The sequence below is a fragment of the Gadus macrocephalus genome, chromosome 6, assembly GCF_031168955.1.
Source record: "Gadus macrocephalus chromosome 6, ASM3116895v1".
NCBI classification, from domain to species: Eukaryota; Metazoa; Chordata; class Actinopteri; order Gadiformes; family Gadidae; genus Gadus; species Gadus macrocephalus.
This window is the reverse complement of record NC_082387.1, coordinates 12,832,742-12,847,806: the sequence shown is the minus strand read 5'-3', so window position 1 is coordinate 12,847,806 and position 15,065 is coordinate 12,832,742. Positions and strand designations below refer to the sequence as shown.

Sequence of the window (15,065 nt, the reverse complement as noted above, 5' to 3'; positions counted from 1 at the left end):
GTGGGATGTGAGGGTATTCTGCTCTGTATGGAGATGGGGATGCAGGGATGTGCTCAGTGGTGCGTGGATCACAAAATCTTGCTTGCTGACAGAAAGAGAATCTCAGGGGACCACTGTCAAACTTGTGAAGGAAAACAGTTGGTAACTTGACGAGTGTTGTTTTCTGAAATGTGAAATGTTTACTCAATATTTCACTTTTTCCCTCTTGGCTTAGGGTAATTGTAAATAATTTATAGTAATTGGTTGGACAAAATCATCATCATTTACATCTGGAATTAGATATAAGATAACTGTATGCATTATTGAAATTGAACCATTATTTTTCAAGATAATAGTGTTCCTAAAAGAATGCCAAGTTAATTTATCAAATGCATATTTTCCAAACTTCACACATAGTGCGAAAAGAGTGAGCTAGGGGGAAGATATTATATTCAAATATGTATGATAGCATATTATGTTACTATTTAAGTTTTTTACTATCTTATCAGATCTTAGATTCGGGTTAGTTAAGACATTTGGGTTGGTTATTTGATTATCATTTAAAATAAAATAATTACAAATATGTTATTATGCGTTACAGATATATTAATTCCACTGCAATTAAATACATAAGCAGTTATCGTATGCTACAACGACCATTTATCAAAACTACATTTAAAACACCAGGTGGCAGTGTTTGTCAAAAGCCAAATACCCTTTAACCCGGATAAGATATCCCAGACCTTTAACAAAGGAGGAAGTTTTTGTTGCATTGACAGTTAACCATGGCGCTCGATGTGAAAACAAGAGCCAAACGATACGAGAAATTAGACTTTCTCGGAGAGGGCCAGGTACAGAGTACATTCCATTCTAATGATATTTCTTTATTGTTCATAGTAAATAACTTTATATAAAAGTTATCGTTATACTATGATGACCATGCATGGAAAAACGTGTACAGGTGCTGACCGGCTTGGTCAAGACTTCCAGTGCAGAGCTGCCATTGTCCTCTGGTTGTTTATGTCAACAAAGAATCTCAGATCTATCTGTATTAAGTAGTAAAAGCTTTCTCTGTCTCTCTCTTTGTTGTGGATAGTAGTAAGTATTCTGTCAATTTTAATGCCTCTATGCTATGCATGTGTTTTCTTTATCCAGTTTGCCACAGTATACAAAGCCAGGGACAAGACCAATGACACGATAGTCGCCATTAAAAAGGTATTAATGTTTGACAAACTTAAAAAAATAATTCTAATTTATTTTGATAACACTATCCGCAAGCGACCTCTTTAGTTAGTAAATCCCTCCCTGCTAATTTGTCTTATTTGTTTGTATTTAATGGTGAATAACTCGCCAGTACTGCGACTGACAGCTTGGGCTCATCTTTGTATCCTTTAGTTTCAGAAAAACCAACGTTTGTCATGTTTGAGCAATGGGTGAATGGGTCAGTGAAGCGTCAATCACTTTGAAAAATGGAAAACAAATGACCGAAAGTTGCTCATACATGCCCTACAAGCCTTCTGATACAAAGATGATGAACCAAGCAGTCCATAGAGTTACAATTTTATCGCCATAAAATAACATTGGACACAACTTATATTCTCGTGAATAGGGAACTCAATGGAGGGAATTGTGGCTAAGAGGTTGTGAGTGTCCCCTTAGTTGCCTGTGGCAAAGGTTATACAGATTTACACATTAATCTAACACAACACCCGTATTGTTTATTGTGATTTGGCAGATCAAGGTTGGCCATAGAACTGAAGCTAAAGATGGTAAGTTATGCTCTAGGTCTAGTCTTTATTAATGTGGCAATAATGAAGTGCTTGTGCAATAACATTCTTATTCATTAAATGTATCGTTCAGGTATCAACAGGACAGCACTTAGAGAAATCAAGCTGCTGCAGGAGTTACATCATCCAAACATAATCGGGGTAGGACTTTTTTGCAATAGTACTGGACCTTGTCAACCTTAATTATCTGAGGAGGAACGGCTGCTCCTTTGAACCTCATTATGATGTATTTCATAAACTGTTCTTAGCTGCTGGATGCCTTCGGACACAAATCCAACATCAGTTTGGTGTTTGACTTCATGGAGACTGACCTGGAGGTAAGATGCTATGTAGTGTCCTGGTTCATCCAGGGACCCATTCCTCTCCCATACATATGTATTCATTGATCCTAAATATAGAGTCAATGCAGTTTTTATATTCTGCTATTAATATTTTTGTTGCTCATATTCACTTAGGGTTAAACCATCAGCATAATGGCCGTTTGATTGAATTGTCGTAGGAAGTCCTTTGTATTGTATTATACTAGAAGGCCACTGGATGGCAGTATTCATACTATTTCTTGAGTGATATGGCTTTATTACATCCAGTAGGGAAGGATTTAACCTTGGGCTTCTTGTAACTATAAACGTCATAAAGCTAAGGCAGCCATGGTGGTGATTTCAGAAGCAGCTAAAATGGTAGGCAGAAATGAGGTAATCAGGAATTTAAAGAATGGAAAAGGTTTTGAAGGTATGAGTGCTAAATTGGATTAGTAAGTCCTGTATAGAAATGTGTGGGATGAAAATGTAAGTGCTCTCGGCGGTCGTTGAATGGTTTGATACTCTTAAGTATCCATGTTTCCAGACTGGCTGCCAGCACAAACGCATTACGCCCTTGTTAGTTGGAAGCAAAACAAGATAACTGCACTTAAATACAAAAATCAATATCTCCGGGCTCAGGAAACGATGATGGGCCTTTCTAACTCACAGGCATTAGATTAGCAAAACCCGAAAGAGGAGTGAAATGTGATGCTGATCTCGTTTACTTGGGCTTCAAGTCTATTTTGAGGCAGTGCACTTTGGCCCACAGGCTTATCATCTGCAGATGTTGGATGGACATTCTAGTCTGGCTGGATGTCAGAGGCGAGGTATTCGAGCTGTGAGAAAACCTCTGGTTCAGGTTTTCTCAACTTTGGACCTATAAGCAAGGTCTAAGGTCTAAGGTCCAAGTTGGCCACTTGTCTGTGGCCTGTTTCCAAATTTCCCTTTATTTTCCCATTTTGCTTTCTGGAATAGCAGTGTGTCAGAAAGAAATATGGTGAGTTAACAGTCAATGGGATGGGTCTAATCTGTCTTTCTACTCTGCAGGTGATCATAAAAGACACTAGTCTGGTGCTGACACCAGCTCACATCAAAGCATACATCCAGATGACGCTGCAAGGGTTGGAATACATGCATCACCACTGGGTCTTGCATAGGGTAAGATGAGACCTTTCTCTCTCTCTCGCGCTTGTTTTTTCTCTTTCCCGCTCACACCCGCGATCCTTACCCATATCATCCTGAAGGGGGCGATACATGGAAACCTAAGCGTTTAGCCTGCCAACCCTTGTTATTAAAATGATTCCAGTGTCTTAAAAGAGGATCTTAAAAAGATGACGAAAACATTTGGTCAGCGAAAGCAAAGTGTAGATCCTTGACAAGACACAAACAGCAAATTGGCTAACCAACGACAGACTATGGGAAGAATGTGGTGAATTAAGAATGAGAACAGCTCTACTGCTGACCCATCCACACAGTTAACAACCATCTACTTTGCTCTCCCCTATTTGTTGTGTTCAGGATCTAAAGCCTAATAACCTCCTGTTGGATGGGAGTGGGGTGCTAAAGCTGGCTGATTTTGGGTTGGCTAAAGCATTTGGCAGCCCCAACAGAGCCTACACACATCAAGTGGTCACCAGGTATGTGTGTGCAACTTATCACAGCTGGGTTCTCCCTTTTACATGCGTCGATAACCCCATGGATGATTCTCATGCACTCCCTGTTTTTGTTGTGCCCTTAATGGAACAGATTGCTGACAGAACATGAACAGTAATCCATTGCTCTGATTCCCTGTCTTTGTTCTCAGGTGGTACCGGGCCCCTGAGCTCTTGTTTGGGGCCAAGATGTACGGTGTGGGTGTGGATATGTGGGCCATGGGATGCATCTTGGCAGAGCTGCTTCTCCGGGTACAGGCTTAAGCTTTTTATTTGAATCACTTGAATCGCCTTGTGGTGGTGGGATGGATGTTGTTGTTGTTATACACACACACTCACACTCACACTGATCTCGGTCTATGTCTTGTATTCTCTGTAGCTCCCTTTTCTAGCCGGGGATTCTGACCTCGACCAGCTGACCAAGATCTTCGAGGCCCTAGGGACCCCCACAGAGGAGACCTGGCCGGTCCGTAATGCCTTCTAGAAATATTCTTTGGTTTTCATTTAATATATAACTTATCAACCCAGGTCTCTTTTTATAAATGCACCCTCCTGAAAAAAAAAAGTTGTACTAAAAGGTGTGTGTCTGTGTCTCTCTCTAGGGGGTAAAAAGCCTGCCAGACTACGTGGCGTTCAAGCTGTTCCCGGGAACCCCTCTGGAGCACATCTTCAGTGCGGCCGGGGACGACCTGCTGGAGCTGCTGCTGGGGCTGTTCACCTTCAACCCCTCCACACGGACCACCGCCACGCAGGTAGGCCCCGGCACATATGCACCCTGATTTGCATAAGGCTTAGCATCGTAGCAGTGTTGGTGATCACATTTAAAACAATGTCTGTAGGGGGAGATGCGATTGGAAAGTGTTTGTTTGTTTTAGTGATTCCTTTAATTAAGTGGTTGAAGGTAGAACATGAGTATCAGCATTGAAAAATAATAACAATAGAACACTCAATATAGAGACACAGTTTACAACATGCATTTGATATTTAATTTTTTTATGCATGCCCATTTCCTGCCATTAAAAAAATAAATAAAAAAGGACAGTGAAGAGAGTCAGGCAAGCGGGTGGAAAAATAAGAGACATTTTCTGGAATGTTGCGGCCACGCTCAATTGACCTTCTGCTTTTCCCCCCACTGCCACCCTACTCTAACGTGTCTGCAGGCGCTGAAGATGAGCTACTTCAGTAACCGCCCCGGTCCTACTCCTGGACCACAGCTCCCCAAACCCAACTGCTCAGCCGAGGCACTCAAGGAGAGAGATAACCCCAACATAGGCTTCAAGAGGAAAATAGATGGTCTGGAGACGAGTGAGAGACCCACACACACACTCACACACATACCCACACAGGATAAAAGCATCTGCTAAATGTAATGCAAACCACACAATCACTGTCTTGAAGGGTACACTGTCCATGTGTGTGTATGGCAGAGTAACTTATGGTGAGAGATACTGAAATTCCATTACAGCACCGCAATTCAATTCAGAGCACTTTTGTCTGTCAACAGAAGAACACTTTCTTGGATGTTGTTGAGGGACCACATAGACAGTCCTCTTAGGAGAACTTCCTCTTTTTGGTTTTCTGCTGTAGCCAGTTCCCCTTCCTTAACCTGTGCTGTACATTATAAAGCAAGTTTCTGTGCCTGCAGTTTCTCACTATGACTTCTTTGTTTGCAGCACAGCTGAGACTATGTTTGATCGAAACTCTTAAATCAAAGAACACCTTCGTAGAGGAGTGGCCAATAAGTCATGTTTGGGTGGAGTCAGCTGGGTTAATTTTGCCTTTGGTAACTGTTTCATGTGGTGAGCAAACATGACAATGGTGTAACCCATGTCGTGAATAAAAATCACTCTGAAATGTGGAAGTAATAAATCTTGTTTAATCTATAGCCATTTTAGTCCAGAGGAAAGGTATCATGCAGGAACCACCAATTGATCTTAAGAGAGCTATATAGGATCTGTTTAAACAAAGAAAGCAAGACATTTGGGGAGGCTTTGGGGAAAATTTTACATATCTTCAAGTGAACGTCTACATAACATCTCATTTGACTCCCAGTGCAGAGACAAGCCTGCTGCTAGCCATTATATGTTCACGGTCTTGCACACTAACATTTTTATATTTACACTTGCTTGGGTAATTATGGACTACCTGTTTAAATCAAACCAGTAATTCAAAGGGTGTTGGCGTTACATTTAACTGCAGTTTAAAATACAGAGGGAAAGCATACAGTTCTGTAGGGTATACTTTACTGGAGCAGGACCTTGGCAATGCTGGGAGGTTCAAAGTGATTTCTTCTTCCGTGGTTAGGAAACTATTTGGGTCGAGCGCAGCCTAAGCTTAGGGCTACATTAGAGGAAGAGAACCAAATGATCACTGGGGAATGGAGATGTTGGCGGTAAACTGGCTACTTCTGTCTCAGTCTGTAGGTCTGCTTGATAATGTGACTCCCACAAGGTACCTCTGTTGACACGGATGAGTTAAAGCTTTGTAACAGACGCGTTCCCTTAAATGCCTTATTAAAGCCATTCCTGTGCTTTGTTTTTTTTCTTATTGATTTTTCAGGTATGATGAAGAAGAAACTGGTTTTCTGAGTGGGTCTATCGGAGGAGGGGGCGGTCACCATCCACCCCACCGGCGGGAGCAGGGGGCATCAGCTCCATGCGTGGCTCGAGTGCCGTAGGCTACATTGAGAGGAGCAGTGAACATGGGTCATGTGACTAAGATCAGGTCATGTGACTTGACTGAGGGGAACCCCAGCATCCATTGGGCTGCAGAGTCCTTGCAGAAGGCTCTCTATTGGGTCAAGGAACCACCGTTAGTTCACTCACTACTCATTGTAACGATGAACATGACTTGGGAGGAGAACTGGTTGTCCACTATTTATGACTGAAGAAAAAAGTGGCGAAAAAGCACTTTGTTTTATTTCAAGTTGATGTATTTTTGTACTTATGATTTTCTATGTGATTCAGCAATAAATGGTGAGGAATTGCAGATGGTGATTACGTCAGTTTTTTTATTACAATATATTGATTTCAATCCGTGGGAATTCAAAATAGTCCTGCTCTTGATGAGAAGCCTGTTCCTCCTTGAAATGCGTCTACGGTTCCAGCTAAAATAATCCCAATAATACCTATAACTTTCACAGAGTGCTGCCTCTGTTTAGATTCTCAATGTCCCCACCTATTCATTGTTAATGTGTAAGAGGGGTACTGGTGTCAGTTTCAGCCTTATTATTTTGTATTTCTATTAGCTGTGTGAGTGGCACAAGACACCCTCCAGGCAGACAGGGTGAAAATTTACTGTGACCCCTTGACTGTAACAATGTGTCCCATTGCCTTTTTTCCCCGTCCTGCACTTACAGTAGCTTTGATAAAACACACATGGCCGTGTCCGAGAGCTAATGCCATGGTCAACTTTCTGGCTGCTGTCTGGCTGTCAGATAAAGATCAACGGAACAAAACCCTAGATGTAATGTCACTATCGCTTAGGATAACGCTGTACATTATATCACCCGATTTGGTTCTTTCACTGATGCCAGATGCATATAAGCAAATAAAACCGGCGGCCTCGTACAGTATCAAGAGTAGTGCTAATGAATTCTGAGTGATTTAGTGATAAGTTGGCAGTAAACAGTAAGAAGCAACAATTAAATAGTTGACTTATTTAATCGTTTATTTTGCTCCGCCAACACATCGTTTTGGCAAGAGAAACAAACATTTTTCTGCACAGCTAGCTACTTTAACACATTTATGTTTGTTTCCATTCATTGTGAGACCAGGAAATTAACAGTCTGATGACTATGAGTTTACAGTTTACGATTGTTATTGTTGGCTAATTTACAGTTATAAGAAACGCATTTAAAGCGGAGGGATACATACGTAGGCCTATATTAAAGGTACCGCGGCTGTTACATCAGCAATCATGGAATGCTCCTTGTCCAATTGTTGAACGAAATGTATACATGAATACATTTCAATTAAGACTTAGTTAATTGTAATTAAGAATCAGGCTTTTGTAATCTGATTCAATAAAGTTGATAGTTTTGTTCAATTTCAGAACATAAATTAGAAGATACCACAGCCTGGTTCTAGCAGTTTGTAGAATTTTTTTTATTTGAACATAAACGTCAATTTCAAGCTGTATCCCAGGTTATGTTTGGATACACCTAAAAATGAAATTCAAATAAATTGTAACAGTGAAATAAGAAATCAGCACGAAAAAAATCCAATTCGACTTTTTTGAAACGCAAACCGCTGGATTTGGCTCCACACACAGCTGTCTGAAGCGAAAATCGCCATCATCGTCATCACCGTCACCGTCGTGTGTGAAAGTAGGCTGGTGGTGGTGGGTGGAGGGAATGGGAGCAGCAGCAGTAGGAGAAGACAGCCAGTGGCTGAGGCAGACAGCAGCGCTACTCGACAGGAAAGACCGACGAGCAGTTGACCGATAGGCGCTTCGTGTCTGGAGGACGTTTCAGGAGGGAGCACACAGCGAGAACTCGCTTTCGGAAGGGACAAAAAAAAAAGAAGTAACAATTCTATTTCGTTGAGGAAAAAGGGGCGCTCTCTCCCCCACACACGGCGAAATGTGTGACCCGTGTTGCGTCTCGCAGGTGAGGATGACTTCGTGCAGTTTGTGATGATAATATTCCTTTGTTCGAGGCTAGCTTTGGCTACTTGTGTGCCAGCCTTTTTTTTATCCTTTCTAAACTCTCTGGAAATGAATGGTCAGCAGGTATTTGACAAGCACAGCACGGGAAGGTACGCTGACCTAAAGTCACGCTAGTTTGAGTTGTATCTGATTTGGTGGGTTTTCAAAAATGACATCATACATGGTGAAGGTGATGGAAAAGTGATGAGACCTGACGAGATTCATTGATTTAACTAAAATGCGCGATAAGGCGATATTATGTCGCGGTAACTGCAGCCAGAGCCAGCGTCGAGGTCTCCATTGTTGACAACATTGTTTGATGTTATTAAATCGGGTCATATTGGAAACAACGAACCGATGAACAGGGGGGATTGCAGTTCAGTTCCTTAAGTGCTAACGTTATACGTGTTGTTTTTCTGCTCGCTAGATGATCCATATGTCAGCTTTTATTAAACAAATGGTGACAAACGAGTCCTCCCATCACACGGTAAACGTTGTGTAGGCCTATGAGTCATTGGTGGGGGGTGACTTCCTTTTCAAAAGTTTAGTGTTTTCTTTCTTTCCACCTACCATTTATTGAGACCACTAGTCAAGACCTTATCACAGTATGAATTAGTAAAGGACCACCCTTACAGTGGACATCCACATTTATACACGTGTTCCCCTTTTTCCCAGGCAGGGCGTCCATATTCCTACATCCTTCAGTATTTCTGTCTATGTGGTGGGTGGTTTGCTCATGTCCAATTTGGCTCGGAAGTGGCCTATAGGGTGGGGGTGTTTTTTGGAGTGGGTCTGTGCGGAAAGAGGCAGCCATAGCGTGGGAGCAGTTCACTGTTCATTACTCAATGGGATCAGGGGTGCTGTAGACCTTGTTGGGGACAGAGTGTAGTCATGGAGCAGGCTTTGGCCCTCTGCTGACTTCAGCATTGAGTGAAGGGTTGAGATGAAGTGGCTTTTTATGCCTGGATCACATCCATGACAGCAGACTGTCCAGGCACTGCATGGAAAGAGTGAATGATTGTTCTCCAGAGGCTATTTGAGAAGCAGCCGGGAGCTTTTGAGTGGTCAGAGGAGTTAAACTGCACGGATGAGTTATGAGCTCTTGGGTTCAAGTGACACCTTCTGCGGTCACAACCTCATGTCCCTTCTGCTTGTTGATTTAACATACACAACTGGCCAACAGAACAGACCAGGGCCCGACCAAATCATGTACCACTTGGCAGTTTCCGTCAACATCCACAATGGTGTGCTGCGATTTATTACATGTCCTAACATGTAATAAATTAGTTATTGGGTCCGTGTCAAAGTGGTATGACCCAGTGGTCACCTGCAGACAGCAACATTCCAGACAGCTGTCTTTCCCAGATGGTGTGTGTGTGTGTGTGTGTGTGTGTGTGTGTGTGTGTGTGTGTGTGTGTGTGTGTGTGTGTGTGTGTGTGTGTGTGTGTGTGTGTGTGTGTGTGTGTGTGTGTGTGTGTGTGTGTGTGTGTGTGTGTGTGTGTGTGTGGTAGCCCCGAAACAGGTGTCCGAGAGCCGCTAAATACCCCTGACTTGTAAAATGATAGCCTAAGTGAATATATATATATATACGCCAGGCCTTGCAAATCCCAGCTAACGGCACATGGATATCTTGTGGTCGAAAGTGATACATTTTGTGCCAGACATGCAAAACGGAGACAAAGGCATTTGTCCATACAGTCTTCCTCTCCTGGCATTCAGGCTTTCCTTGATACTACTTATTTACTTACTTACACACTTACTTACTCTGGCCTCAATACACATTTGTGGTTTCCCTGTTCTGTTGTAGTGAAAGACAATTCTTCGCTCTTTTGTCTAAATGTCCGGCCTGCCTCATCGTGCTGCATCTTCTCACCGGGCTTTGGATGGATTTAATAAGCGGTAGAGCACTTACGACTAGTAGGGGCCGTCCAAAATCAACCTTGGAAGATTTCTCAGACTGTTATTCTGGTCAAAACAAAGATTTATTCTCTCAAATCATGGTTTCTCAATGCTATAGAGATACAGAGGGCTGATGTAATAATCTGAAATGTCTGCTTCCGAATCAGCTTGCCAGCGCTGGTATTGCTTCAATGCATGTGAAAATCTTTTTATTTTTGTATACTCAAGCCTTACATTGCTCACGTTTAGAATAGGGTAACAGCCCCTCACCTAGTTCTTTTTGCTAGCTTCCGGTCCTGTGCAGTTGGCCAGACACTGAAGTAAACACAATGCTCCTCTCTGCTTCCCCTTAAAGATATATTTGCCAGCAGAGAGACCAGTGATCTGTGTGTGTCTATAGAAAACAGAGGACCGATACATTTTTGCTGTGTGTATACAGCTGCCTAGCTATGCGAACAATAGAGGAGCTGTCGGTATCAATCACAGGAGCAAGAGCATGGAGTAGGTGTAACTTAAAAGGCCAAACTACACTTGGATCCACCTCCTAAACAGAAATGTTTGTCTGTGTGTGTGTGCATTTGCCTGTGTATTCGTTGCTTTTCTTGTGCATTCTTTCCTTGTGCTTCCTTTCCTTCTATAATGCCGCTTTTCCACTGCATGGTACCAGCTCGACTCGACTCAGCTCGCATTTTTTGCGTTTCCACCGCGAAAACATGGTACCTGGTACCTGAAGTGGCTGCTTTTTCTAGTACCGCCTCGCTCTAGGTTCCAAGCGGCTGAGCCGATGCTAAAAGGTGACGTCGGCAGACGGCCGGCCACTTATTGGCCAGAGAGTGTGACGAAGTCACGAGAGCGACATGGCAACCATGCTGGTAACAGCCACAGCAGCGCCGCAGCCAACATATATATCCACTTCTTCAACTTCTTCAACATGCCAGCTAATAATAGTAATGTTATCGATGTCCTCCATTGTTGTTATGTGGGTTCTGTCCATGTGTGGGTTGCGTAGGTCTTGTTTGCATCGCGTACAAAAATACGTCACGGCCCTTTCGCGCAGCCGACCCCGCCCACGTCCAGGAGGTACTATTTGCGGTGGAAAAGCACCCGTGCTGCTACCGTGTCGTGTCGAGTCGAGTCGTGTCGAGTCGTGTCGAGTCGAGCTACATGTGCGGTGGAAAAGCGGCATAAGTGTCCTCTTTTCTTTCCTTCTGCTTGCCTCTGCCTCTCTGCTCAACCTCAAAGCATATTTGTAATCTGTTAAAAGAGGATGCATCTGAGGTTTGATTCTTCAATGTCGGCACTGCTCCGTTCTTATGCGGTCATTGCAGAGCCGCTCTTACTCAGTGCAACAATTTGGTGGTCACCGTGTCAGAAGAACTTAACAGCAACACGTTCTTAAGAAATTGTTCTCACCATGTCAGTGGGATGTCTGTCTAATTTCGCTTCAAAGTTTCTCAATTGCATGAACTGTGAGTTTGTGTTTGTTTATGTGCCTCTGCTTTTTCCCCAACTGATAAGATTGAGTCACTCCCAAGTCTACCGGTTAGAGTAAACATGCATTTTTTTTTTCCCAGCCGTTACCAGGGGAAACAAACGGCTGTTTACTGTTGCCTGTGTGTTTGGGTGCTTTGTTGCATTAGCTTAACATGGATTGCCTCCCCAACACATTCAATCCTCGTTTACGCTGCCGTAGCCTGTGGGAGCACTAAACGTCTTTACGATGCGCCTTCTTTTGTTAAATGCGATCAAATACACTCTGCCTGTGGAAGACATCAGAGTCGGGGGCATTTTTGTTTTGAATCCTAATTTAGTACCGCTCAATGTATTTTGCAATAGCATTACAATGGCTAAGCCTTGCTGTAGAAATGCAGAGAAAATAAATCGGGTCTGTTCATACAAAATAACCCGCTTGTTATGAACTCTCCAAAAAAAAAAAAAAACAGTCTAGTACCACGATTATCAGCATAGAGCTTATGCAACGGCCCTTAATGCACCTAGCTTGTCGTAACGCATCGCTTCACAACACAAGTGTGTTTGTCAGTCCATATGAAATCCTTCAAGGCTCTGGGGTCTCAAGGGTTGTTTATCGTAATGGTTAAACACACACAGGCAGTGCTTCTTGATTCTCGTGTGCTCTGTTGGCCTTGATGCGGCCGGTGACCTAATTCCGACAGCGGCCCTCTGCCTTTGTCTCTGCGTTCCGATGTGTGCCTCGCTGTGTTGATCCAGGCTGATGCCAACACCAGCCTGTTTGTTTGTGTGTTACTGGAGCGCACTCGCAGCCTCCTCCTCGATGCGACCGTTGGGGAAAGACTTCCAGGGCACGAGTGGGGAACGAGGCAGATGAGATGGATGCTTGTGATTTTATTTAGAGGTTTTCAAATCAGGGCCCATTTTCAGACTTAATCGCACGTGTGGTTACATCCCCTTTTCCGTCGACGGGTGTCGGTGCTGTTATGAAACCAGCTGTTTGATTCGATGGCCTCGGCCTCATTGATGTGTGCACTGGCTCGATCTTTTATATTGACGAGACGCAGATTCAAAATGAGACGCTGAAGGACTTTCAAAGGTCTCGGTAAACGGAAGTGAATCAGGACACCCATATGAATGTTAATCAACCCAAAGCAGGGGGTTGAAAAGGAGAAGGCAAATCAACAGTAGAAGAAGTTCTGAACAATAGAATGAAGGAAACAGAGCGATTATGGTGACCATGAGAGAACATGAAACAGTGCTTAAGAGTGAGGGAGAGAGAGAGAGGGGTGGGGAAGGGGAAGGGGAAGAGGAAGAGGGATCTCTTTGTCCCCCATGGTGTTGGGGTCATGAGACTGTGACGCAGATTGGTGGCCAAAGTGGAGTGAGTGGATTGGGGGTGGGGGGGTTGCGAGTGAGTTCTAGGTCTATATGTTAGGAAATACAGCAAGTGCTCCGATTCCATGTGTACAGCTCAAACAACACCCCTCTGCTTAAGCTCAGGATTCAATGGCGCTAAGCTGGTCGGTGTGGGGGGGGGGGGAGGGGGGGGTTCTGTGTGATGTATATTTAAATAATAATCAAAAGACGATGTCCAAACATGCAGCTCGGTCAACCACCTGTCGACATGCTGGTGGGGGGGCCGAGCACAGGGTCAGGTCCGCTCCGGTTGCCACGGATACCCTTTTTGTCTCCGCGCCCGGTGGAATTCCTCACTCGACAATTCCCCCCCGCTTTGCTGTGTGTAGCCAACGGAGGGAACCGGCCCCCTTCACTAATGAAATCTAAACACCCTTACAGCTCTAATCGTACCGTTTCTCCCCCTGCTTACTCTCCGTCTGTTTCGGCTAATTAATGGTCCATTCAATGAGGGATGTGGGCAAAGCGCAGAGACAAAGGCAGAGGCTTATCCTGTTAAAGTGTGTGCAGTCAGGGAGGAGGGAGACCTGATCGGAACAGCCCTCCCCACACACACCTCCTTGCCTCATGAAATACAAAACTCATCAACGGGGGGATTAAGGAGTTGCGTCAATATGCTTCAGAGTGAATACATCCTCGCTAAGGCAAGATGGCGGATCTGCAGCACTAAAATTAGGTGGTGTTTCTCTTTGAGTCACCAGGCTTGCCGTGAAAACGAGCTAAAATCAGTTGTTGTTTTACACACTTGGGTTGCTGCTCCCCAATTTCCATAGCACTGTTGGATACAGCTGGGGAACAGCATCCCATGATTTGTTATGTTGGTATGTCTTTGTCTGTTGGCTATGAGCTTCCGTTTGTGTGTGCGTGAGAGAGTGTTTTTTTTTTTCAACTTCCAAACATTTTCAGCTACATTTGTGCGACTTGAGTCTTCATAATGGGAGTAGAGTGGAATGAGGTATTATAGAAGTGAATCACTAATTAATGTCGATTTTCACCTTCACCCATCTGCCAGCATGCATAATTAAAACGAACCCAATTTGCCGATCTTAGCTTGGATAATTGAATACCCCAGGCATTTGAATTGCCTTGTGTTCAACCTGTTCTCGTATGAACTACATAGCCAACTATACATGTGATGCCTGTTATATGAAACTAAGGCTAAGCTGTTCAACACGTAGGCTATACGAAGTAGCATACTCAAAAGTGAAGAATGCCCTTCCATGCTAGATTTGGCAACAGCCTTATTCCTGGCTGTTCCTCAGCTGTTTCGAGTGTGGCCGGTTGGCTGGTGCCCAATCGTCACTGTAAAGCATTAATTCATTGACATTTCTATTTCCCCAGATCATCAAAACAATAAAAGTGTAGGCCTACAAAGACAATGACTGGAACATTCACAATGTAGCATATCTTTTTTAACTATGGAGAACCGCCCCACAACAGCATCTTCCTGGACGCTTGTGGTGTGTGAGGGAAAGGTTGAGAGATAAGGGAGAGAGTGTGGAAGGGCTTGAGATTCAGCCAGAGCCAGCTCATGTGCACCATGTGCCTGTGTATATCTCCCCCGCCACGAGTCTGCAACATACCGCAGATAACTGGCAAGTGAAGCGTAGCAGAATTCATCAGAGCATGTCTCACACTGGCTTTACTGTAATCATCACACGAGGCCCCTATTAAACGGCTTGGCTCATGACCCGTGCAGCCATTACACAGAATGTGGCACCATACTTTGTTTTTATTTTGCTGCCGTACGCAAGAACTGAAATGTAAGGTTATGGTTAGTGTTAGGGCTCTTGTCCCTGGGGTTTCTATGTGCAAAAAATAGACCAGCACGGTCACACTAGCCAGAGCTACACGGAGGGAACAGTGGACAAAATGGGACGAAACCGATGTAATCCATTTGAAAGATCCATGAT

At 43.8% G+C, this 15,065-nt stretch overlaps 2 protein-coding genes across 2 annotated transcripts in view; both read left to right on the top strand.

Annotated features, from left to right (window-relative positions):
- The first annotated feature begins 677 nt into the window (after nucleotides 1–677).
- On the top strand, nucleotides 678–6,705 carry cdk7 (cyclin-dependent kinase 7). The gene is made up of 12 exons (XM_060054230.1): nucleotides 678–830; nucleotides 1,135–1,194; nucleotides 1,715–1,748; nucleotides 1,840–1,907; nucleotides 2,015–2,083; nucleotides 3,113–3,223; nucleotides 3,584–3,702; nucleotides 3,870–3,969; nucleotides 4,097–4,183; nucleotides 4,320–4,469; nucleotides 4,878–5,022; nucleotides 6,277–6,705. The coding sequence occupies exons 1-12, from the start codon at nucleotides 765–767 to the stop codon at nucleotides 6,303–6,305; spliced, it is 1,038 nt and encodes a 345-aa protein (XP_059910213.1). The 5' UTR covers nucleotides 678–764; the 3' UTR covers nucleotides 6,306–6,705.
- A 1,376-nt stretch (nucleotides 6,706–8,081) lies between these two features.
- Nucleotides 8,082–15,065, top strand: part of serinc5 (serine incorporator 5) — a 21,029-nt gene continuing 14,045 nt past the window's right edge. The window contains exon 1 of the mRNA XM_060054228.1: nucleotides 8,082–8,326. Coding sequence (XP_059910211.1) covers nucleotides 8,300–8,326 — 27 coding nt within the window. The 5' untranslated portion in view covers nucleotides 8,082–8,299. The remainder of the gene's footprint in view (nucleotides 8,327–15,065) is intronic.